The 25,038-nt window shown below is 34.0% G+C and overlaps 1 protein-coding gene, 2 long non-coding RNA genes and 1 other non-coding gene across 4 annotated transcripts; 1 reads left to right on the top strand and 3 right to left on the bottom strand.

The window, feature by feature from the left end:
- Nucleotides 1-10,216: 10,216 nt before the first annotated feature.
- LOC133700681 (uncharacterized) lies at nucleotides 10,217-11,128 on the bottom strand. Its single transcript, XR_009843465.1, has 2 exons — nucleotides 10,999-11,128; nucleotides 10,217-10,804 (listed from the first exon to the last, which is right to left on the bottom strand). It is a non-coding gene; the product is annotated as an uncharacterized LOC133700681 (long non-coding RNA).
- Nucleotides 11,129-11,336: 208 nt separating this feature from the next.
- On the bottom strand, nucleotides 11,337-12,328 carry LOC133700767 (uncharacterized). Its single transcript, XR_009843473.1, has 2 exons — nucleotides 11,946-12,328; nucleotides 11,337-11,871 (listed from the first exon to the last, which is right to left on the bottom strand). It is a non-coding gene; the product is annotated as an uncharacterized LOC133700767 (long non-coding RNA).
- LOC133702453 (small nucleolar RNA snoR99) lies at nucleotides 12,153-12,258 on the bottom strand. Its single transcript, XR_009843743.1, has one exon. It is a non-coding gene; the product is annotated as a small nucleolar RNA snoR99 (small nucleolar RNA).
- A 6,861-nt stretch (nucleotides 12,329-19,189) lies between the features above and the next one.
- On the top strand, nucleotides 19,190-23,448 carry LOC133701767 (cuscuta receptor 1-like). Its single transcript, XM_062125848.1, has 5 exons — nucleotides 19,190-19,661; nucleotides 19,760-19,900; nucleotides 20,025-20,177; nucleotides 20,494-20,640; nucleotides 21,076-23,448. Exons 1-5 carry the CDS (start codon nucleotides 19,301-19,303, stop codon nucleotides 23,286-23,288), a joined length of 3,015 nt encoding a protein of 1,004 aa, XP_061981832.1. The 5' UTR covers nucleotides 19,190-19,300; the 3' UTR covers nucleotides 23,289-23,448.
- Nucleotides 23,449-25,038: the final 1,590 nt, after the last annotated feature.

Below are 25,038 nucleotides of genomic sequence, written 5' to 3'. Positions count from 1 at the left end.
CTTCTCATTGCCAAAACCACTACAAAGTATTCTATGCACTGATTTATGACAACACTTACACAATACCTCAGTTATTTAATCAACTGTAAGTCACTTAACCAGAGATAAAGTGTAAGTCATTCAGAAATATTGCGCTTTTATTTTGAAATAAATAATAAAATGATAATACTTCTCTCCCAATAAACTTTCTCCAGAACATTGAAGCAATGCCTGCTCTTAAAGTTTTGTTTGTTGGTGACCTCCATGGCACCCTACCCGCTCAAAGTAAATTAACAATTCTCCATCCGCATATAATTACATCATCAATAAAAGATTCTTTCAACACTATTTTGACTGTTTGGAAATAAATTGTACGTGTGAATTGAAAAATCTGAAGCAGTAGATCTCTCTGTAAATAATTTATAGGAGGTTCACTCCCAGATTGTTTGGGGAACTTATCATCTCTACAGCTCTTAGATGTTTCTGAAAACCAATTTACTGGAAATATTGCCTTCGGTCCTCTTACCAACATCATATCCCTTGAATTCCTCTCACTGTCATAATTTTTTTATTTTTAAAAGCATTTTAAAAAAGTAAAAACAAACATGTTTTAATAAGAAAATTCAACCCAACCTCAAATAAAAAAACAATATCACCACCTAATTTGTGTATAATATAAAAAAAAAACCCTCATCTATTTATTTCCTCTTTACCATATAAAAAAAAATGAAAGTCTTGGGTCCTGCCCCCAGCAGGACCCAACTCTAATGGTCTAGCAGGACCCAACGCTATTGGGTCTTACTGTAACAACCTAGCAACCCTTTAGACCCTAGGCGCGTGGTTCTACAGACTTGCTAGCCTAGGTCTGCAATTAGGCGTGCAGGTCTGGCCCTAGCATCCATGGCATGACAGCCCAGTGCCAAGCTTTTGTAGCCTTTGGAACTCTTTGTGGCAGGGTGTGGCAGCCTAAAGTCAAGTGTTTGCAGCCCCATAATGCCCCACCCAAAATTTGCACTGATCATTTTCTCTCAAACCATCTCTTTAATACCAAATGCATCCCAATAAAAAACAGCTTTACCTTTTATTACATTGCTTCAATCTATAATATCATGAATCTTGATGAATAAGTCTTTTACTAACACTGCTTCTATCCACAGTGTAATGAATTTTGATGAATAAGATTTTTACCATATAATTTAGCTTTATGTATAATTTCTGTTATTATATGTAGACTTTATTTGAAGTAATTCATAAATATCTTAATATAATAGTAATTGTAGTATATGAGATCCATGCTATATCAATTTCTATTTCCTTGGATTTTTTTAAGATTTTTAGATTTTAGAAATTGCTAAATATAAATAATAAAAATTGATAATTAAAAAGAAAGATTACGGATTATAGTATTTTTATTTTTTTTAATTGTTACTCATATTAAAAAGCCCCCTTAAACATAATGATTCATAAAATTTATCTTCAAGCCTGTATTCATAATTTCTATTCACTTCACATATAATTAAAATTAAAAATTAATAAAAATACTTCAAAATTTAAAACATTATTGAATTAGTCCTCGTTTTTTTTTATAGGCAGCCCTTGGTTCTTATCGTACATTATCTTGACTACTTTAGATGAAAATATTTATACTTTTTGATAGATTTTACTAATATATAAAAGGAATTTTTAATTGAAAGATAACATAAACTTTTTATCCATGACTATATCTTTAATATTATTCCCACATTTAATAAAAATGAACTCTTTAAAATAAAATTATTCATAAAAACTATAACTTTTGAATAAAATTTTATTCACAGATACACTTAATGTTTTTGAGTTAGTTATAGATTTTATCTAAATAAAAAATCTTTCAAACAAAAGTAATTCAAAAATTTTAGAATATAATAATTACTTTTGTAGGGATTTTTTTTATTTTATAATATTAAAATATCAATATTAAAAAATCCAATTTTTTTTTTATTTGTGGTTTTTTTTAAGAGTTTTTAATTTTATATATTGATAATTATATGTAATTAAAAGAAAATCCAATGATTTCTTATTTTTATCTTGTTAACAAACTAACTTTATATTTTTTAAATGATAAGATATATTTTTTTAATTGAAAAAAAATATTTATTTATGTTCGTGGCAAGAAAAAATGTCACTCTCTTTTTATTTTTTTAGTTTTGAAAAAAAAAAGATAAAAATTATGATAATATAATATAAGTAATTTTGTTTTAAATTTTAAAAATGCTTATAAGAAAATTAAACAAAATTTTTAAAGCTTATCTCTTGAAGTCCATATAATAAATTCACAAACACATATACATAATTTATTATTTTCTAATTATTAATTATTGAAGCTATTCATAAAAAAATAATAAAAAATATGAAATAAAATTTTAATAATACACGTTGCCAAAAAAGACTAGTACAATAATAATACACTTCACACACACAAGTTATTTGACCCGTGCTTTGTCATGGATCGAATAATTTTATTTCTAAGTAGAAAAATAAATATATAGGTTTTTTAAACATTTTTTTTCCATAAAAAAATTCCCAATAATAAAACCATGGATAAATCAAGAAATTTGATCTCGAAACATAGTTCATGTACTAAGTTGCATCTAATAACTTTGTTTTTAAGAATAAACTATTTAATTAATCAAACGATAATAAAAACAAACACATATGAAAACGATTGAATAAAATCAAAGCAAAAAAAAATTTATGTAAGGTTGCATGTATTAAAAAAATATATTAGAATTTTACGTGAAAATAAAGTAAAAATAAAATATATTTAATAAAATACTAAATTAAAAATAAATTGTATATATATGTGACTGTAAATATCTAATTTTGAAACACCAAACATATAATTTATTATATTTAATAATATTATATTTTGGAATAAATGTTTTATTTAATAAAATGATAATAAAAAACACTGTTAGCAAAACAATTGAATAAAAAAAATATATAGGTAAAAAAAAAATGGATGGAGAATATCTGCATCCCTATCTTACTTTGCAGAGGATTAATATGCACGATGTCTGCAGGATAAAATTTCTCTAAGAAACTTGAGATCTAGGAGGCCCAGCAACCATTTTCTTTCTTGTAACCAGTCTTTCACCATTGAATGAGTACCTCACTAGCAAGCCAACGAATACCTTATGCAAATTGTAAGTGAAAAAGAACATAGTTATTGCAACATTGAGACAAAAAGGGCAGTTCTAGAGCCAATTGAATTGCAAATTACACTCCTACAGAGATAAACGTTGACATATGATTCAGTTGTTTAACAAAGTAAAATCTAGAGCTTATAAAAGCAAGGAATTTCTCAAGAATATGTGAAATATAAACATACCAAGCCTACAGCTCCACTGGGACTTCAGAATTTGTCGCCATCACATGACATCTCATGAACGCTAAAGAATCAACAGATTTTTGCAGAGGAAAGCTGGATACTACCCATGCCTTTTTCACTGGAAACAGTAGCTAAAATTTGTAGAGGAGAAAGAAGAGCCTCCCCATTGTTTCTCCCTTCTTCTTTAGTCCTTACACTCTTAATAACAGGTTCACCGGCAGGATTGGTTAGTCTACCATCTAATAGGGCAGCATATTAACCAAAATTATGGAAGTTAGACCTCCTTTTTTCCATATCATTACTGGGAACAACATAAGCTACTCAGGACTTTGTCTTCAGTTGAAAATTGTTGCCAGCAAGTGATGCGTGCATACAGTTTCTCGAGATGTTGAAGGCCTTCCAAGTTCTGTATCTCTCCAGCATGTGATGTGTTGTGCATATCCCTAAAGCAAATTGCAATGGAATGAGAAATGAAGTAAAAGAAAAGGTGAAAACAAATCCGAGGAGAAAATTCATGTGGACCCAAATTTTAATATTTTTCTTGTTTTCTAAATCAAAATAGAAAAAGCATTAAAGTAATGAACAAACACAACACAACACCAGAAGTTGGAACACAAAATGGCCACATACTAATTGCTTCGACCCCATAAGGACTCTGATCTACAACAATTTCTCTCATCCTTTGGATTTCCAGTAAACTTTTCCCAGTTTTTTTAAGAAAAAGAATCAACTCCCAGGCCACAAGAGAGACTGAGAAGCCCCTACAAAATGAATATGTCTGTTTGATTATTATTATGATTATGAACCTATGGTATGTCAGTCAGAATACCCATGCTAACAGGGTAGTGTTAGTCTTTGTGCACATCGTATCTGAACCTTAGTTGGTCGGGGGAGTCACCAACCTGTGTGGACTGATCATCCCACAGTACGGAGCCTTATGCGCATTGCATTTTGATTTTCTGACGAGTTTTACCATATGATATTCTTGTTATGGCCTATTTGAGAAACCTTTATATAAGAACCTGGAGACATACTTGTATATATATTTCTCATTGTTGTATTACCTTGTTTGTGTATTGAATGTTACCTACTCACTGAGTAGTTGAACTCATCCTCATATTATTTATCCTTTCCAGGCTTATAACTTGATAGCAGGTCATTTTTGTTGAACATTTTGGACCTGCTTTTCTATTGTAATTTGTACCTTTTTTTATGTCTAGTTAGTGCTCCAAAACTATGAAATTATATTAACTCTTGTATTAAGATAATTCAATTATATTATGAAGTTGATTTTGTTATTAATATTACGTTGAACTCTAATTGAGTTAGGATAAATTTATATGTAAATTTGGGTTCGCATAGGTATGAAACCTTAGAAGGAAACCTTGCTTATATACCGGTCATGGATCCGGAAATTAGGTTGTGACAGAAAGCAAAAAAAAACCCAAGAGAGATGCATGAAAGAAAACCAAGACAAAATGCAAACGAATCTATCTACTCCATCCCACAAAAATATGTGAAAGCATGGGAAAACCAAGGATAAGAGAAGAAGCAATGGAGAAAAAAAAAAGATGACTACACTGATGGCGTAGCAACAAATGGCCAAAGAGTGGTGCCCAGACTTGAAAGCAAAAGAAAACAAAAAATGAAGAGCTAATTGGAAATTCAAGACCCAGCCTCAAGAAAAGTCCTCGCGACCAAGACTCTCAAGAACTGATAAACCAAAAACACCCCCAGCAAAAAAGGCATGGCATGAACTGAGATAGCGACATTACAAACCAGAAGATGAAGTCTTGCCTGAAAACTAAAACTGAATAGCGAAATAACCGAATTCTAGTTGGAATAAAAGGAGAACATAGTCTGACGAAAGCAAAAACATATGCTGGGAGTGGAAAGGATTGTCTCAAACAAACTAAATGCTAATCCCCAAGCAAACAGTAGCAGCTCTTCCAATGCTGGAGAGATATCCAAGGTGAGAGCAAATAAGTGTGTAATGACGTTGCTGCCCGACTCATTTAATACACAATGATTCTGCATTGACATCAAAAGCTGAGCCACAGCCAAAGAGCAACTCTTTCTATAAAGAAGTGGAGCCAATACAGACTTGACGCAAACAAAAAGACCAGCAGAGAAGCCAAGACAGCCTGCAATAGACCCAGCAGAAATGCAGCCCAAGGATCCTAAAAAAGCTGCAACAGCCAACTCGGTCGTGACAGAGCTGAGCATAGCAGAAACAAAGAAGGGAATTCTGCGTTGACAACAAAAGTTGAGCCACAGCCAAACAAAAACAACCCATCAATCCTAAAAAAACAGGTGATGAAAGGCCAGCCAAGCAGCTGCAACAGCCAACCCACCCGTGTCAAATTTGAGATACCTGAGCATGGCAGAAGTTGAGCAGAGGAAAAAGAAGATAAAAAGCACTGCTGTCAAGGCACTGTTACTAGCAGGGGCGGAGCCAAAAGATAAAATTTGAGGGGGCAAGATTTCAATTATGTTATTATTTTAGCTAAAATTATATAAATTATCAAGGGAGGGTTGTAAAAATAATTTTCTTACAGGTTCCAGCCCCTGCTTGCCACCCCCTGTCTCTGCCCCTGGTTACTAGGGGTGTTCAAAAAAGCCGATCAACCGATTAAACTAAAAAAATTGAGAAATAATTAACCGAAAAAACCGAATCGATAAAAAAACCGAATAAACTGATTAAAAAATTAAAAAAGTGTCCGGTCCAGTTCAATTTCTGTTTAAAAAAGCTTAAACCGATTGAACCAGACCAAACCAAATCGGTTTAATTAAATCTAAAAAAAGGTATAAAAAGAAAACCCTAACTCTAAATACCCTAACCCTTCCAGCCGCCCCCTCCCTTTCCCCCTTTCTTTTCCGCTAACCCTTCATGATCTCAAGCTTCACAGCTTCAGGGGAACATGAATCATCTCGAAGGGTCAAATTTGAACTTCTGGTTCTATAGATGGAGATGAAAATCCCTTCATAAATGATAAAATACTGTTACCAAATTGATTATATCCCAAGTCAAGGTGCTCTAAATTGCTCAATCTCAGTAATTCATAACCACCTATATAAAAAAAATAAAAAAATTAAGACGTCATGTAAAGAATGAAAAAAGATAGTATTGGAGTAATTATTATTTAATTATTAAAATCTCAAGGTCTCCCATCCCACGGACCCATCTCCCCGTAGAGAATAAATATGTATAATTCAATGTTCATGACTTTCTTAAGCAAAGAAATATAAAAAAAAATTTGGAAAAAATCTCAACTTTTTTTAAAATCTCTTTATACTTTTAATCTGGATATATTTGAGGAAAAAATGCATGATGAGAATGGTCTAACGGACCCAACTCATGGAAAAAATGCCTGATGGCAACTCAATTGTTTCTATACAAATATGAGAAGGTGGGATGATTATGTGAAGATGAGGATGTTGTGTCTCTACCGTAAAAGAACCAATTCAACCTAATAGTTTAAACTGTTAGGTGAGGTCCCAGGATATGAGAAAGCCCTTTGGGCTTGAAACTTGTACAGGCTCACATGAGCTTGTGCTTAATTTTTTATCAAATAAATGAGGATGGTGAGATTCGAACTCGAGACCACTTGGTCATTAAAGCTCTGATACCATGTCAAAGAACCAATTTAACCCAATAGATTAAGTTGTTAGATGAGGTCCCAGGATATGATTTATATTATTCTCTAACATCTAGAACCCCTGGCTGTAGCTGGATTGACATTGGAGATCTTGTTCGTGAATTTCATGATGGTGACAACTTACATCATTATTCGGTGAACATATACCAATTGCTGAATGAGGAGATGAAGGGAGAAGGTTACGCTCCAATTATCGGTTGCATATGGAGCTGGAAAAGTTGAAATCTTGGTTTAAAAAATATTGTTTTTAAAAAATATATTGAGGTAATATTTTTTTTATTTTTTGCATTTGATTTTTTATATCATAACATCAAAATAATACAAAAAAATCAAAAACATATTGATTGGAAGTAAAGAAAAAAAAATTTAAAATTTAAAATTTTTTTTAAAATGATTTTTGAAAAGTAAAAACAAATATGTTTTAATAAGAAAATTCAACCTAATCTCAAATGAAAAAAATATTATCATCACCCAACTTTGTACAATATAAAAAAGGTCACATCAATTTATTTTCTCTTTACAATATAAAAAAAATCAATAAGAGAAAAGAAAAGAAATTTAAAGAGGAAAAAAAATAAAATTGAAAATATCTTAACAGGAAAAAAATTAAACAGAAAGAAATTTGTTGTCGATGTATTGGGTGCTGCTTAGTTGTGCGTTATTCATGGTGCTACTATAAAAAATAATTTATTTGGAAATGATGATGGTATAAATACATTCTGTGCTTTTAAACCAACTCAAGCATTTTTACTTTTGATAAAAAACTTGTTGAGATTAAAGTTGAAACAAGCATGCTAATACGTTGGTAGAAGTGCCCTTTAATGTCCTACCGTTCTACTGATTAAGGATGTGTTTAGTATGTGGGATTGGGCATGCTAATATTAACCGGTTCAACTCATATGCTACTATACTGTAAATTATTATTTTTTTAGTGTTTTTAAATTATTTTGATGTGCTGGTATTAAAATATTTATTTAAAAATAAAAAATATTATTTTGATACATTTCTAATTAAAAATCACTTTCAAAAGCTACTACTACCATACTTCCAAACACATCCGTAGTTGAACTGGTTTTTTATAAAATTATTAATTAATTTTTTTATTATTTTAATGACTGATATTAAAAGTACCTCACTAATTTTTTTATTATTTTTTTATAAAATTTTTGAATTTTAAATTCTTTCGAAAAGACATTGAAAATGACACGAATGCATCAAAAATATATTTTTAGGGTTGTTTTATTGATTTTTTTTGTTATATTTAGATTTTAAAAAAAAACATTTTGGAAAGGGAATCAAAATTGGATTATGACAATTTCCATATTTTTACAATACTTACCATCTAAAGTCTTGTAAGAAATTTTAGAAAGTAAATTTATATATATAAAAATGTATGAAAGCCTTCCCAGAGTAGAAGAGAAGTCCACTAAGGAGTTTTGATTTTAATAAATCATGAGATGGTTATTCTTGTAGATTTTTCAAAACTCAATTATTTTGAGAATAAGGATTTTCTCTTTGTTTTAAAAAATGGTGTTATTGTGGCTGGGGACTCCCTGTTGTGTGAAGAATATATAGGATTCTTCATGAAAAGTTTGTTTTCAGGTGACTTGCTCGAGATTTGCGATTAGATGACCTACTTGTTGTGCGACAAATATCTAGGGTTTATTTGGAGAGTCATTTCCGGTTGCCAAACAAGTGGGTTCGTAGTGTGGGTTGTAACTAGTAACTTAAATGGTGTCAATGGGGTATTTATCAGTTTCCGGTAGTGTCAGTGTTAGAACTACTGCTTTAGCTGAAGACTGTGTGGTAGCTAAAATGGCAAAGCTTGTGGAAGAAGCTCTATACAGCAAGTCTAAAACTCAAAGATTCATAGACAAATCTGCTCAGTACTATACTCCAGGTTAGGCATAGTACTGCAGTCCAATTACTCATCCAGTTTTATAGGCTTTCACTGAAGTAGAGTATCGAGAACGAGTATTTGGACAGCCCTTCACATCATTCGTTTAGAATGAATCGTCAGCTCCATTGCTAGACAATCCTTTATATCCCAGTATATATATATATATATATATATATATATATATATTGGTAAAGGAAGATTGCTCACAGAATTTCCGGAACAGGTAGAAAGCCTTTATATCCCAGTAAGAATAAACACTGCGATTCAGATTTCAAACACGCATGAATACAACATCTATGGAATAACTTTGGTCTTGAAAGTTTTTGGCAGTTTTATAAAATAACCATGATTCCTCTCGATTTGTAATCCGATATGTGTAAATCAATCGGTTCCTTTAAATCAACAATATATCATGTGTTATAACCTAATTTTTTATTTTTTTAAAATAAATAAATAATAATAATTTGAGAATTACATCAAGATAACACAGATTGAGAATTTAAGTACCAATAAAGATATGATTATAAATTTACAAGTTAATTTGGTCAGATATTAAAAGAATTGATAAGTATGAGAACTTAAATAAACTTTGGATTACTTAATTAATAAAAGTTAGGGCTTAATTAAAAAAATATTAAAGTTTGGGGCTGATTTGAGTCAATATTGTAAGAAATTAAAATCCAGTAACCAAAGTGAATAGATTGTAATACCATAAGAGAATGAATTAATTTTTTCAAAAATAATTTTAAGAAAATTAAAAGTTGAATAGCATTTAAAAACTAAATTCATTAAATTGAAAATCAAGAACGGTTTTGTAAATGACACCGAAAGCTAATGCAGAGGCAAAATTAAAATAGCCATTTCAGGTGAAAACAGCGTCGTCTCAAAACAAGCTATTCATCTCCTTCATCCCACCGATTCAAAGGAAACGGCAGCAGATCATTGTCACGTATCTCTCCCCCTCGATGCGACACTAACAGTCCAGTAATGGGTATCCTTTTTATATCATGCACGACTGAACCGTGCTAATCTCCACACTATCCTGAGAGAGATGAAGGGGCATTCTCTTGCCCTATAAGACCACAACACACAGAGACGAAGAGGCAGGGGGGAAGAAAAACAGAGACAGAGAGAAGACAGAGAGACTTGTGACCTTCCTCCAGCAAAAGGGAACTTCAACTTCCCCTCACCGTAGGTTGTTGATCCAACCAACCAAATGCATAGCCAGAGAAATCAGGACGAACAGACAAAAGCCACAAAGGAGGGGACAACTACAAACACATAATACAAAAAAACACAGACGAAAAATGAACAAACACAGATAATACAGAGAGAGACCAAGAGGAACAAGAACAGAGAGAGACAGGGGGGACAAGAGAAACAAAAAAGAAAAAGAGGAAACAAGCAGAGAAAAGCAAGAACAGAGGTGAAGTGAGCGAAAAACAGAAGTAGAGGGGAAGAAAGTAACATTGGTTAGCCAGCCCTCCATCACCATCGTCTTCGTCTTTAAGCAGCAGCTCCAGGTAAGTCGTTCTTTCTCTTTCCCCCGCGTTGCACTTCAATTCTTAATAATAATTGTAATAATAATAACGAACATGGATTGTGGATCATAAGGAACATCAAACGAAAGGCTTTTTGTCATGATATATATATAAATAACAGTATGTAAGAAATGGTTACAGTGGCGAATCTAGGTGACAGACGAGTAACAGTGGCTGTGGCAGTAAAGGTACTATGATGGGGGATCGTGAGGTAGCATGTTGATGGCAGTGTAGCGCCGCACCATGTGGGATTCTGTAGGCCTAAAATGATCTACAGGCTCCATGGAATAATTGCGACAATGATTGAGATAACCTCTCTAGATAGTGCATGTCTGCATAGCTTTCTTCTTCAACCCTGAGTCAGTGTCATAGAATATCATCATATTTCTGTAGGAGTAGAATCATAATGAAACATACATCACAAGTAGAATTTATCTGACACAGACGAGTGAAAGAGCATATTCTTTCTTTCCCTGGCAAATTAGAATGGCAACAGGAAGAATTGTAATCTAGATTGATTCAAAATCAAGAGTCAAAGATGTTAATTACCTCAATGTCTAGGATTAAAGCTTTCCAGAATCCACACACCAATTCAAAGATCTAACAAACCATCTTCATTTGCATCCATACTTCCAATAGCTCTTTCCACTCTATAAACGAATTTCATACAAAACCTTAACTATAGAAATCTGAAAATGGAAATATATAAATTTAAGCATGAAAAATGTTTCCCGAGACTTCATTACAAGGTAAAAAAATAAAATAATGGCAACTGAGAAAGCTCCACAAGAACAGGCAAGATGACACAGTATCTGAAACACTAGATTTTGGTACTTCTTTCAGATTCAAATTGATCCAGGTAAAAAACCAAGGTTTGGATTGAAAAATAAAGCACTAATAATGGAAAGTAATTTATTATGAATGAAATAAGTACATGTCAAAACACCCATACATGATCCAAGGACAGAGGATCGAACGGAACAATCTACAAATCCTCAACTGAACAACAAACAAAAAACAGATCAAGCTTTGATGGGCCCAGCACCATCCAATGTGTCTACTTGTAGTCACCTTGTGAATAATACATTTAGGTAACTTGACATTCTTGATGCAAAGAGATCAAGCCATCCAAACTTCATGTCAGAGACATTGCTATCCCAAATTACAGCTGCAAATATAAAGGAAAGCTCAGTAGTTGAAGAGATGGTGCATTGTTTCATAGCAATTATTGCCATGAAAATATTCATGAATAAAAACAGTAGAACCTACAGAATAATCTCTGAAAGTGAAGTTGCTATGCCAATTACTTAGCTGAAGAAATATTTCTCATCAATCATGATGCGAATGTTTATCTCTTGAGGTTACCAATTTGTTACGTGTTCATCATCAGAGTAATGTTGTCTCCCTTAAGAAGAATCCTTCCTGTAAAACATAAAAGATGTATCTTAGAACACGCATAAATAATAGAAGAGTTGAAAAATTAACAATGTAATTACCTAAAGACTTTCTGCTCTTTTTCTTGATATTGACTTCTTCAACATCTTCCAAAACCAAAACCAAATTCATGTACTCATCATACCCCTGCCAACCATAAAAACACCAGAATAACTCAGAAGCGAAGCAATATAAAAGCTGACCATGGATATGCTCCAGGCTTGTATGTGCAAGTCCCAGAGAACAAGTGTTTGGAAACCGAAAGGTAAGCATTTTCCATCTTCTATTGTTCAGCAAGAAATCCAAAAGACATCTGACATGGGGAATTGGATGGGTGATGATTACTTTTAAAGGACTAGTTAATCCCTGAAGCACCTGAAAATCTGAAACCAGCTTAAGGCACAGATGTGTAGTACCAAAATATGTGCTTCTATATCATCCTCAGAGGGAGTTGGGCAAGGCCACAGAGAACATTACTAATCATAACACATATACTATACAATTGATACTCAGAAAATTGAACGTATGGACTCTTACACAGTTTCAAAGCAAACACCACTTGTTCATAAAACCACTCAACTAGTGTCTGCAGTACCGATCAGTCCCTCCACTGCTTCTCCAGCTGGTCTGGAGCTCTGTGTAGACCTCTCCTCATATCCTTTTCAGCCTCTTCCAGGTACAGGTCACACTTCTCCATGCCCAGCTGCTCGTCAACATCCCATGGTTCTTCATCCAAGGCAGCCCAAGACAGCGCTGTCCACAGCCACTGCTGCAGCCTCTACTGTCTCCTTCAGCCGGGTAGTTTCTCCTCCCTCTCATGAGCCACTTGCTTTTAATGATGCTAACAGATATGAGGCGTGGCATAGTGCTATGCATGAGGAAATTCAGGCCTTACGCGCAAACAGAACTTGGACCTTAGTGTCGTTTCATCCCTCCATGAATGTTGTTGGTAGTCGGTGGGTATACAAGATTAAACGCAGATCCGATGGCAGCATCGAGAGGTATAAAGCGCGTCTGGTTGCTAGAGGTTTCACTCAGCAAGAAGGTATTGATTACTCTGAAACCTTTAGTCCAGTCATCAAACAGGCGACCGTCAGATTAGTCTTCTCCATTGCAATTTCGTGTGGTTGTAAAATTCATCAGCTTGACATCCATAATGCCTTCCTCAATGGTGTTCTTGATGAGGAGGTCTACATGAAACAACCTCCAGGTTTTGTTGATTCTGCTCTCCCCTCTCATGTGTGCCGATTGCATAAATCTCTATATGGTTTAAAACAGGCTCCGCGGGCTTGGTACACTCGTCTGAATGATTTCCTGTTATCTATTGGTTTCCGTGCCTCTAAGGTGGATACCTCATTATTTATCTTCTCTGTTGGTGCTGATATTTGTTATCTTCTGGTCTATGTTGATGATATTCTGCTTACGGGTAGTAACTCTCTTCTGCTCCAACGCCTCATTCAGCTACTGCGCTCAGAATTTAAGCTTCGCGACTTGGGTTCTGTTCATTACTTTTTGGGTATTGAGGTTCAGTCTACTAGTATGGGTCTTATGCTCCGCCAGCATAAATATATACTTGACATCCTCACTCGGGCTGGTATGTTATCTTGCAAACCTGTTGATACCCCTATCTCTACATCCAAAGCTACCATTCTGCCCAATCCATTGTTTTCTGATGCTACCCGCTTTCGTCAAATTGTGGGTGCTCTTCAGTATCTCACTCTCACGCGCCCAGATATTTGCTTTGTTGTTAATAGAGTCTGTCAGTTTATGCATGCTCCTACAGATTCTCATTGGGCTGCCGTGAAACGCATCTTGCGTTATCTTCGGGGTACGGCATCACATGGCTTACATATCACTCGTAGTTCTTATTTTGCCTTACATGGTTTTACAGATGTAGATTGGGCAGGCAGTGTTGAGGACAGAAAATCTACGGGTGGTTACCTTGTGTTTGTTGGTCAGACGCCGATTTTGTGGAAATCCGGTGAGCAACGCACAGTTGCTCGCTCTTCTACTGAGGCTGAGTACAAAGCCTTAGCTGATGGTACTGCTGAGGTTATCTGGCTTCAGTATTTATTAACAGATCTACAGATTCCATCCACTTCTGCTCCTATTATCTAGTGTGACAACCTTGGTGCCACTTATTTGTCTGCGAATCCTGTTTTTCATGCTCGCACTAAACATGTTGAGGTCGATTATCATTTTGTCCGAGATAGAGTTGCAAAGAAGGAGATTCAGATCCGTTTTATTTCCTCCCAAGATCAACTTGCCGATGTCTTCACTAAGCCACTTCCTACTTCTTCGTTTACTACTTTTCGTTTCAAGCTTCGGGTTGATCCTCCACCCTCAGCTTGAGGGGGCATATTATAGAATGTACTTATATAGGAAATATTGTATATAGGAAATATTATAGACATACTCTTGTGTGGTAACCTCCACCATTACTATTGTATATTGCCCTACCTATATATATAGAAAGGGTTGGCTAACCATTAGATTAAGCCTCCCAATTATTCTCAACTCAGTCCAACGAAAGAGGAAATAGTAAGAATTTGACATATAAAAAATGATGATGTCCATATGACAGAGACATTGTATACCTAACATATCCTACAAATACTTAAATGGCATCCCCTCCATCCTACATATTAGATTGCTAGCAGTTGAATAAGTAACAATAGTTCTATAGTTCTAGTGATTGAGCTCTTGTGGAAATTAACCTTCAGCCTAGAAATCAACTCAAAACATCACATAGTTCTTTTGATGTTTTGAAGAGATGGAAAATCATATGAACTGAAGATGAGTGTATCATCTACAAACTGAAAGTGACCAAAACAAATACCTTTTATAAGTCTCGATTCACATCTCTTTTTAGCATTCTACTAAGACCCTCAGTCGCTATATTGAAAAGAGATGCTGATAAAGAGTCCCCTCTTCGCAATCCCTTTTCCATAAAGAACTCTACAAGAATTGGAAGTTTTGTTGTCGAAATACATTATTATATCCATCATCTCCATCGTGAACCAAAACCCACACAAGCCATAACTGTCGAAATACCTGGGCAGTAATTGTTTTGCGTGGTTTAGGATTGTGTGTGATAGCACTGAAAGGCGAGTGATCCAACTCTCTCTTGGGGGTGCTGGGGATTGGGGGTTAGGCGAGTGGGTTCTCAACGCATCTTTGTTTCTGCCTTTCAAAGAATTGCAAAGTCTAGATTTGAAGGTTAATGAATTAGTTGGGTGCCTTTGAGAATCAAGGTTGGTTCATATTATTGTGTTATGCTAAAATTAAAACTGATGAAATGGCTGTTGTTTAATGCTACTTATTTTGCTTTAATATTTCTCTAGCAGGCTTCGGAGTGTTGAAGCCTTGTATTAAATTTCGCTAGTTCTCCAACTTCAGAGGATCTTAGCATGGGAGCACTGGATTTGTTGTGGTTGCTGGTGGGGGGAATCAGTGGTTTGCTTCTTGCATTCTGGGCCCAAAATTGTGTTAGTTCGAAACTTGTCGGCAATTTTCTTGAATGTGTACAGCTAATGGGTGCTTTTTAGTGTGTTGACCTCATAGCTTAGCCTTATTGTTGATCGTTTCAATAGAGAAGTGTTGTAACTATATTTATCTGTGGAATCCTAAGTCTGTCTTATTTAATTAATTTGTTTTCGCTATTTTTTTTCTTAATTTTTTTTTTGCTCGGACCACCATGTTGGAGTATTCTGATCAAGAAGTTAACAATGATTGTTATTATAACACACAATATTTTATAATTTTTAAAATTATTATATTATTCAAAACTAATAAAACTAAATGATTGTTAAAAATTTATTATCAGTAATTAAAACTATGTTTAATAATCAATAACACTCATTACATTATATAAAAAAAAATGAGGACTTTATATCTATGCAATGATCAATTTAATGATAGCATTTTATCATGTTTGACTTTGCTTTCATCTTTAACGACTTTATATCCATAAATTGTACAGGTTGGTGTGAATTAAAGAATCTGAAGCAGTTGGATCTTTCTGGAAATAATTTTGGAGGTTCACTCCTAAATTGTTTGGGAAACTTGTCATCTCTACAACTATTAGATGTTTCTAAAAACCAGTTTACTGGAAATATTGCCTCCGGTCCTCTTACCAACCTCACATCCCTTGAATTCCTCTCACTATCAAATAACCTTTTTGAAGTTCCCATTTCAATGAAGCCTTTTATGAACCACTCAAAACCTTAAGTTCTTCTGCAATGAGAACAACAGACTAGGAGCAGAACCTGTTGCTTTTGATCATTTGATTCCAAAGTTCCAATTAGTCTTTTTTCGCTGGTAAAAAACAACGGAAGCACTCAAAGTAGAAATTCCCAACTTCCTCTATTACCAATACCACTTAAGATTCCTTGATCTCTCCCACAACAACATCAGTGGAATGTGTACAGCTAATGGGTGCTTTTTAGTGTGTTGACCTCATAGCTTAGCCTTATTGTTGACCGTTTCAATAGAGAAGTGTTGTAACTATATTTATCTGTGGAATCCTAAGTCTGTCTTGTTTAATTAATTTGTTTTCGCTATTTTTTTTCTTAATTTTTTTTTTGCTCGGACCACCATGTTGCAGTATTCTGATCAAGAAGTTAACAATGATAGTCCATCTTCAAGTTCAGTTTCTCATTGATCTCTTCCTAATTTAACTTAAAAAATGAGAAAACTATAAGGAAAACTCTTACTAAGCCTGTCATGACTAACTCTTTCAACTTGTCTCAAGGTTGGTTTATGTACCACAGAGATATCCTTTAACGATAAAGATATGTTGCTTGGATTAAAACTCGATAATCAGCTTTTTTTTTATTAAAAGATATGTCGATGGAAAGATGATGAATTGTATTTTGGTGGATGATGGTTCGACTATCAATATACTACCTCTTAAGATTATGAAAGAACTTCGGATTCCTATTTATGTTTATATATAAAAAGTAATATCGTTTTGACACACACATAAAATTAAGGTTAATCCAAACTAATGTGGGACCTAATAAAAAACCATGATACAAACCTTAACCCAAGTTAACCCCCAAGCCGAGTCTAATGAGGATTGTTTGGAAAAAGATTATGGAAGACCACCATTATGCATAAGGAAATCACCAGGAAATTACTTATCTGGGCCAATAGTGCTACAAAAAAGAGAAAGTGGTATATCCACTTTCTCATCAATTACGACAATAATTGACTCCCAGTCAATACGGTCCTCGCAAATTGTTTGGTGAGGTTACATGCCAACAAAACTAATTTGAATATTTTTAATGTTGGTAACACTATTAAATGTTGTAGTGAGGTAACATTATGTTTTCTTTATTTTGATATTAAAAAACATTATATTTAGAAAGGTTTTGGATTAATTAAACATGATATGGAAATATAATTGCTTAGTGGTATAGATCATGAAAATATAATTGCTTAGTTGTTCTTTAATGGTATAGAAATATCAAGTTAACAATTAGACAATAAAGTTAGAAGTTGTTAGTTTAAGTATTTTACAGGGCTACTATTTGATCCAAAAAATGATTTAATAGATACAGTAAAGAATACGTGGACTATCTGTCAATAATATTGTCCAAGAATGATTTCGGGTTTTATTACAAATTATATAAAAGGAATTGCTATTTGAATCATATACATGGATGAAAAGGTAATTGAGACTAGTTTACAACTCAAAAAGCATAATAGAATTCTGAATTTTATAGGAGCTATGATTAGTTTATTAGGTAGCATGTAGTTAACAAATTATTGTAGTTAAGTGTTCGAGGGATTTTAACAGGTTATATGCTTGCGAATAGGTTTTTTGAGCAAGAACCTGAACTTACAAATCACACCAATATAAAAAATATGAGGAATCATTAGCAAAAAGTAAAAAAAAATAATAACATAAGCAAGTGTCAGTCAAGTAATATAAAACATCAAAATACATAGACATCAAACAATAATTTTCTTGAATTGGAAGAACCCTTCATTTATGGCTATGTTCCAAGATATATAAGTGAATTAGTTGCAAAACAGGGGAGTGTATGTGAAAATATTACAATAACATTTACTCTGAGTAAGAACACCTCCATGCATGTGCTGTAATTGACAAAGAGAAGAAGAGAAATCCTTTCAATTTATGAAAATGCAATGAGTTAACCTTATCTCATACTGCAATAAATACTCCACAGTATTCATGTATGAAAACATTTGAACAAGAATAATTAATTAAATAATATGAGAGTTGTTTGGAAAAAAAATTCTAGAAAACCACCGGTGTGCATAAGAAAATCACTAGAAAATTACTGCATGGTCGTGTTTAAAAATCAAAATGGCACAGCAAGTCAAGCATCCGTTTTCACAACCTTTTAATGCTTTAACTCATCTTCGCCAATAGTGCTAAAGAGAAAGTGATATATCCACTTTCTCATCAATTACTTTAGATTTGTGGTAGATATGATACAAGAGAAAGTGGTATATCCTATAATGGGTGGCAAGCTCCTTGCTTTTCACGTGGCCACTAACAACAACCCAGATAAGATGTTGATTGTTCTTACAGGGAGAGGATGCCCAGCTCCAGACAGCAGAAGGGAGATCGTTTTCCTACATCTTCATCATTAGAGCACAGCAATAACTCAAAGCTATCTTTAAATTACAAGGGTTTATTAATCAATTTTATTGATAATGCGTGATCATAATGGATTTCAATCATATGATCGAAAATATTTCAAAGATTTGGTAAATATTTTGAATACAAAACGTGGGGCTCATGCCATGTTTCTCACCCTTGAAACGTGACAATTGATTGTGAATCAGCATTTTTCTCTTCTGCCCCAGTCTTGGAATTTTTATTTGAAACTAACTCAGATTAATTTAATATTTTATTTTTTTAAAATAATAATATTTTTTTATAGAATAAATCAGTTTTCTTCAAATTTAGAATATAGAAAATCAACGTAGAGAGTAAATATTTTAACCATTGATCAAGTTTATATTGTATATATTCTTTTTGGAGAAGTAACTCATTTTCACACCCTTCTTGTAGTTCTCTATTCAATTTCACACCAGAGTGTAATATAAAAAAACTTTTGAAAAGTACTTTATTTTCTTTCCATTCACCCCAGCACTACGACAATAATGGACTCCCAGTCAATAAGGCACATAACTAATTTGAATATTTTTCCCAACCTGGCGAATAGACTACGTCCTAAACAGTAAAATAATATTCAAATCCAAAAATATTCCAAAAATAAATGAAATAAAGAAAACATCTGCACAACATAGAATATGCAGATAAAGTCGTGAAAATGGCCATAGTGTAGTATAAATAGGACGGACCTCTATGGTTGCCCAAAGGCACATAACAAACAACAATATTCTACGTAGTACGTAGTTCATAGAATTATCTAAGATGATGATGAAAAGAATGGGGGCTTGGATGTTGGTAGCAGTATTGACTTTGGTTGGCGAATGGCATGGTCGTTGTTATGGGTGTTCGGAGGAAGAGAGGATTGGTCTCTTGGAGATCCAATCTTTGATCGACCCAGATGGCTTTTCCTTGGGAGATTGGGTGGGCAGTAGTAATTGTTGTGAGTGGTCTGGGATCGAGTGTGATAACACTACAAGGCGAGTGATCCAAGTCTCTCTTTTTGGTGAAAGAGATGAGAACTTGGGCGATTGGGTTCTCAACGCATCTTTGTTTCTGCCTTTTAAAGAATTGCAAAGTCTTGATTTGGGAAGGGCTAGTTTGGTTGGTTGCTTGGAGAATGAAGGTTAGTTCAATGTTTCTGCACTTAATTATAATCATAAAATAAATGAAGGTTGGTTGGAGTTTAATGTCAATTATCTTGCTTTGATGATTCTCTTCCAGGCTTCGAAGTCCTATCATCAAAACTGAGGGAACTTGGCCTAAGTGAAAACCGATTTAATGATAAAAGCATTTTGTCATGCTTGACTGGGCTTTCCACTCTCAAGTCTTTAGATCTATCATCTAATAAGTTGACAGGATCAGGTAGCTTCTATGGTAACCTTTTAGTTATTTATTCAGATTTGAAACCTTTTCTTTTCTCCTTCTCATATCATTTTTTTCTATGCGTTTATTTCCTTCCAATATGCTCTTGAGAAACGTCATGCAGGTTTCAAAGTCTTGTCATCAAGGTTGAAAAAGCTGGAGAACCTTCATCTAAGTTCGAATCAATGCAACGATAGCATTTTTTCTTCTCTAACTGGATTTTCATCTCTCAAGTCTTTAGATCTTTCATACAATCAGCTGACAGGATCTATCAATAGTAAGTTACATTCTTTTTACCGATAAAATTGAGGACTATATATATATATATATATATATATATATATAATAATCAACGATTGCATTTCTTCATGTTTGATTGCGCTTTCATCTATGAAGATTTATATCTATGGAGCTTTGATCTTATCCATAAATTGTTTCTCTAATAAGACAGGAAGATATTAAAGAGATCAAAACTAGGATGATTAAAAATTACAAGTGACGATGTATAGAATGGATAGTTGCAATCTATCTTCTTCCTTAATCTATGCACTGTATATTTTTTATGTATAATTTGAGAATTATATATCTTGTAGGTTTTCAACTCCTACCGATGAGGCTGGGAAAGTTAGAGAACCTTGGCCTGGGAGGCAATCGATTGAACAGCAGCATCTTATCAATTCTGAGTGGGCTTTCATCCCTCAAGTCTTTAGATCTGTCAGAGAATATGTTTACAGGATCAGGTATAATACACAGTTTCTACCTAAATGCTTCGCATGACATTCTCTTAATTATATTGTTTCTTTATCAACAAAAATGAGGACTTTATATCTATCTAAAGATCAATTTTGTCAAAACCCGAGTTTCAAGTCTGTGACAGGCAACTCAAGAGTAGGGTTAAAAGGACACCCCATCTACTTTAAGTCTTATAACAAACATATCTAAAGAATAACACACAATATTTTATAATTTTTAAAATTATTATATTATTCAAAACTAATAAAATTAAATGATTGTATTATCAGTAATTAAAATTATGTTTAATAATCAATAATACTCATTACATTATATAAAAAAAAATGACTTTATATCTATGCAATGATCAATTTAATGATAGCATTTTATCATGTTTGACTTTGCTTTCATCTTTAACGACTTTATATCCATAAATTGTACAGGTTGGTGTAAATTAAAGAATCTGAAGCAGTTGGATCTTTCTGGAAATAATTTTGGAGGTTCACTCCCAAATTGTTTGGGAAACTTGTCATCTCTACAACTATTAGATGTTTCTAAAAACCAGTTTACTGGAAATATTGCCTCCGGTCCTCTTACCAACCTCACATCCCTTGAATTCCTCTCACTATCAAATAACCTTTTTGAAGTTCCCATTTCAATGAAGCCTTTTATGAACCACTCAAGCCTTAAGTTCTTCTGCAATGAGAACAACAAACTAGGAGCAGAACCTGCTGCCTTTGATCATTTGATTCCAAAGTTCCAATTAGTCTTTTTTCGCTGGTCAAAAACAACGGAAGCACTCAAAGTAGAAATTCCCAACTTCCTCTATTACCAATACCACTTAAGATTCCTTGATCTCTCCCACAACAACATCACTGGAATGTTTCCATCGTGGTTGCTTAAGAACAATACACAATTGGAGCAACTATATCTGAGCGAGAACTCCTTTGTTGGTACTTTGCAGTTGCAAGATCACCCATATCCGAAAATGACCGAATTAGATATATCCAACAACAACATGAACGGTCAAATTCCAAAGGATATTTGTTTGATCTTTCCAAATATGGAGAGCTTAAGGATGGCTAAGAATGGATTCACGGGTTGTATTCCTTCTTGTTTAGGAAATATTAGCTCTTTGGAAATTTTAGATTTATCCAACAATCAATTGTCTACAGTAAAACTAGAACTACTAACAACATTACAGTGTCTCAAGCTGTCGAACAACACTTTGGGTGGGCAAATATCAACCTCGGTGTTCAATTCTTCTACCTTAGAATATCTCTATCTAGGTGGTAATAACTTTCGGGGTCAGATATCAGATTTTTCATTATATGGGTGGAAAGAATGGAAAATATTGGATTTGAGTAACAATCAATTTTTAGGCATGCTTCCGAGGAGCTTTGTTAATTTTACGTACCTTGAAGTACTTGATTTGTCCAAAAACCATTTTAAGGGTCCGATCCCAAAAGACTTTTGTAAGCTTGGCCGGCTTCTATATTTGGACCTTTCTGAGAACAACTTGTCTGGATATATACCATCTTGTTTCAGTCCACCACCTCTAACCCATGTGCATCTATCCAAAAATAGATTGAGCGGTCCATTAACATATGGATTTTATAACAGCTCTTCCCTGGTTACGATGGATCTTAGAGATAACAGCTTCACCAACTCAATTCCAAATTGGATTGGCAATCTTTCATCATTGAGTGTTCTTCTTCTGAGATCTAATCACTTTGATGGTAAGCTCCCTGTTCAGTTATGCTTATTAGAACAATTAAGCATTTTGGATGTTTCACAAAACCAACTCTCTGGTCCACTACCCTCATGTTTAGGAAATCTTACTTTCAAGGAAAGTTCCCACAAAGCATTCACGAATCGCGATGTTCTTTTACTACCAGGGTCCATCCAAAAGGCTTATTATGAAATAATGGGTCCACCAGTAGTGGAGAGTATGTACACCTTGTTAAAGGGTTATTGGACTAACTTTACAGAAGAGGTGATAGAATTTACAACTAAAAATATGTATTATGGTTACAAGGGGAAAATTCTTAGCTACATGTCTGGTATTGATCTCTCCAATAACAACTTTGTAGGAGCAATCCCACCAGAATTTGGAAACTTAAGTGAGATACTGTCATTAAACTTATCACACAACAATCTCACTGGATCTATCCCTGCAACATTCTCAAACCTGAAGCAGATTGAGAGTTTGGATCTTTCTTACAACAGCTTGAATGGTTCCATCCCTCCACAACTTATTGAAATTACCACACTAGAAGTTCTTAGTGTGGCGCACAATAACTTGTCAGGTAAGACACCCGAGAGAAAAAATCAGTTTGGAACCTTTGATGAAAGCTGTTACGAAGGAAATCCTTTCTTGTGTGGACCTCCATTGCAAAAAAATTGTAGTGAGGAAGCAGTGTCGTCCCAGCCAGTGCCTAAAGATGAACAAGGAGATGATGGTTTCATAGACATGGAGTTTTTTTACATCAGTTTCGGTGTATGTTACACAGTTGTGGTGATGACGATTGCAACAGTTCTCTACATCAATCCATATTGGCGATGCAGGTGGTTGTACTTCATCGAAGACTGCATAGATACTTGCTACTATTTTTGGGTGGCTAGTTTTCACAAGTTCTCCAACTTCAGAAGGTGAATTTGTTACTGGGGAGACGGTCTATCCTGGTTTGTGATGATTATTTTTCTTGTATGTCTAGCTATTGGGTGCTTAACTTGTAGTGTACTGTCTTTATGCTCAGCCTTGCTATCTGATTAGTTATTTGAGCTAAATATATAAGGAAGGGAATTGATTTGGACTTCTCATTGCCAAAACCACTACAAAGTATTCTATGCACTGATTTATGACAACACTTACACAATACCTCAGTTATTTAATCAACTGTAAGTCACTTAACCAGAGATAAAGTGTAAGTCATTCAGAAATATTGCGCTTTTATTTTGAAATAAATAATAAAATGATAATACTTCTCTCCCAATAAACTTTCTCCAGAACATTGAAGCAATGCCTGCTCTTAAAGTTTTGTTTGTTGGTGACCTCCATGGCACCCTACCCGCTCAAAGTAAATTAACAATTCTCCATCCGCATATAATTACATCATCAATAAAAGATTCTTTCAACACTATTTTGACTGTTTGGAAATAAATTGTACGTGTGAATTGAAAAATCTGAAGCAGTAGATCTCTCTGTAAATAATTTATAGGAGGTTCACTCCCAGATTGTTTGGGGAACTTATCATCTCTACAGCTCTTAGATGTTTCTGAAAACCAATTTACTGGAAATATTGCCTTCGGTCCTCTTACCAACATCATATCCCTTGAATTCCTCTCACTCTCATAATTTTTTTATTTTTAAAAGCATTTTAAAAAAGTAAAAACAAATATGTTTTAATAAGAAAATTCAACCCAATCTCAAATAAAAAAACAATATCACCACCTAATTTTTGTATAATGATGTTGCTGCCCGATCAAAAGAATTCCTATTTAACATTAATCTGTCCATCAAGTTTTTTATCCCCGATTAAGACCATCTTGATAAATGAGATTTTACTCTGTAATTTTAATGCATAGCTGTCAATGACCCGAAACATGCAAATTAAAATTCAAAGTGTGAGCATTGAATTTCTTGTCAGTTTACACCTTTCTGTGGTGTTCCCTCTTTCCATTGATTGAAGAGCGTCTAAGAGGAAAAACTGAAAAGGCAAAAGTTCTGTTGTACAGTGAAAAAGAGCATGATCAGAAATACACAAAAACAGAGATGCATGAATCCTTCCCCACTAGCGGCTCTCGTCCATCGGATCATTGTGGTTTCAAGACTGATGCCTGATCATCGCCCTCTTTGTTCGATTCCTCAGACCTTTAGGAAACTGTATATGAGATGTTACAGAGTGACGGAGGACTTGACAAAGGGCTGAGGGGTGGGTGAGATGTTATGTCAAGAAATGATTTTGGAAAATTTCTTCATATTTGTTGAATAACTAAGAGAGGAGTCTTGATCAAGGCAAGAGCATAGGCTCTCCAAGACGATTGACCAGAAGGAGAGAAGGAAGGCTCTGTATCCTTAGCACGTCAAACACTCCTTTGCACATTAGAGAAATTGTCGAGTTATTTCTGCTTCTTTTTTTTTCCTTTTTTTTTTAATAATAGTCGATTATTATTATAGAAAGGTGCTAGAGCCAAAATTAGAGGCTAGCTAGCATAAAAGAAAAACAGAGGACAATATATACAAGACAGGGGGAGGAAGTAATAACATAACATAACATAATTAATATATATATATATATATATATATATATATATATATATATTAAAAAAAATCTTGAGTTAACGCAACAAGTCAACGACCCGGATCATGAGATCAGGATAAACAAGCTCAATGTTATATATAT

The sequence above is a fragment of the Populus nigra genome, chromosome 8 (assembly GCF_951802175.1).
Source record: "Populus nigra chromosome 8, ddPopNigr1.1, whole genome shotgun sequence".
In the NCBI taxonomy this organism is placed as follows: domain Eukaryota; kingdom Viridiplantae; phylum Streptophyta; class Magnoliopsida; order Malpighiales; family Salicaceae; genus Populus; species Populus nigra.
The sequence above is the reverse complement of the archived record's forward strand: the minus strand, read 5'-3'. Positions and strand labels throughout refer to the sequence as shown.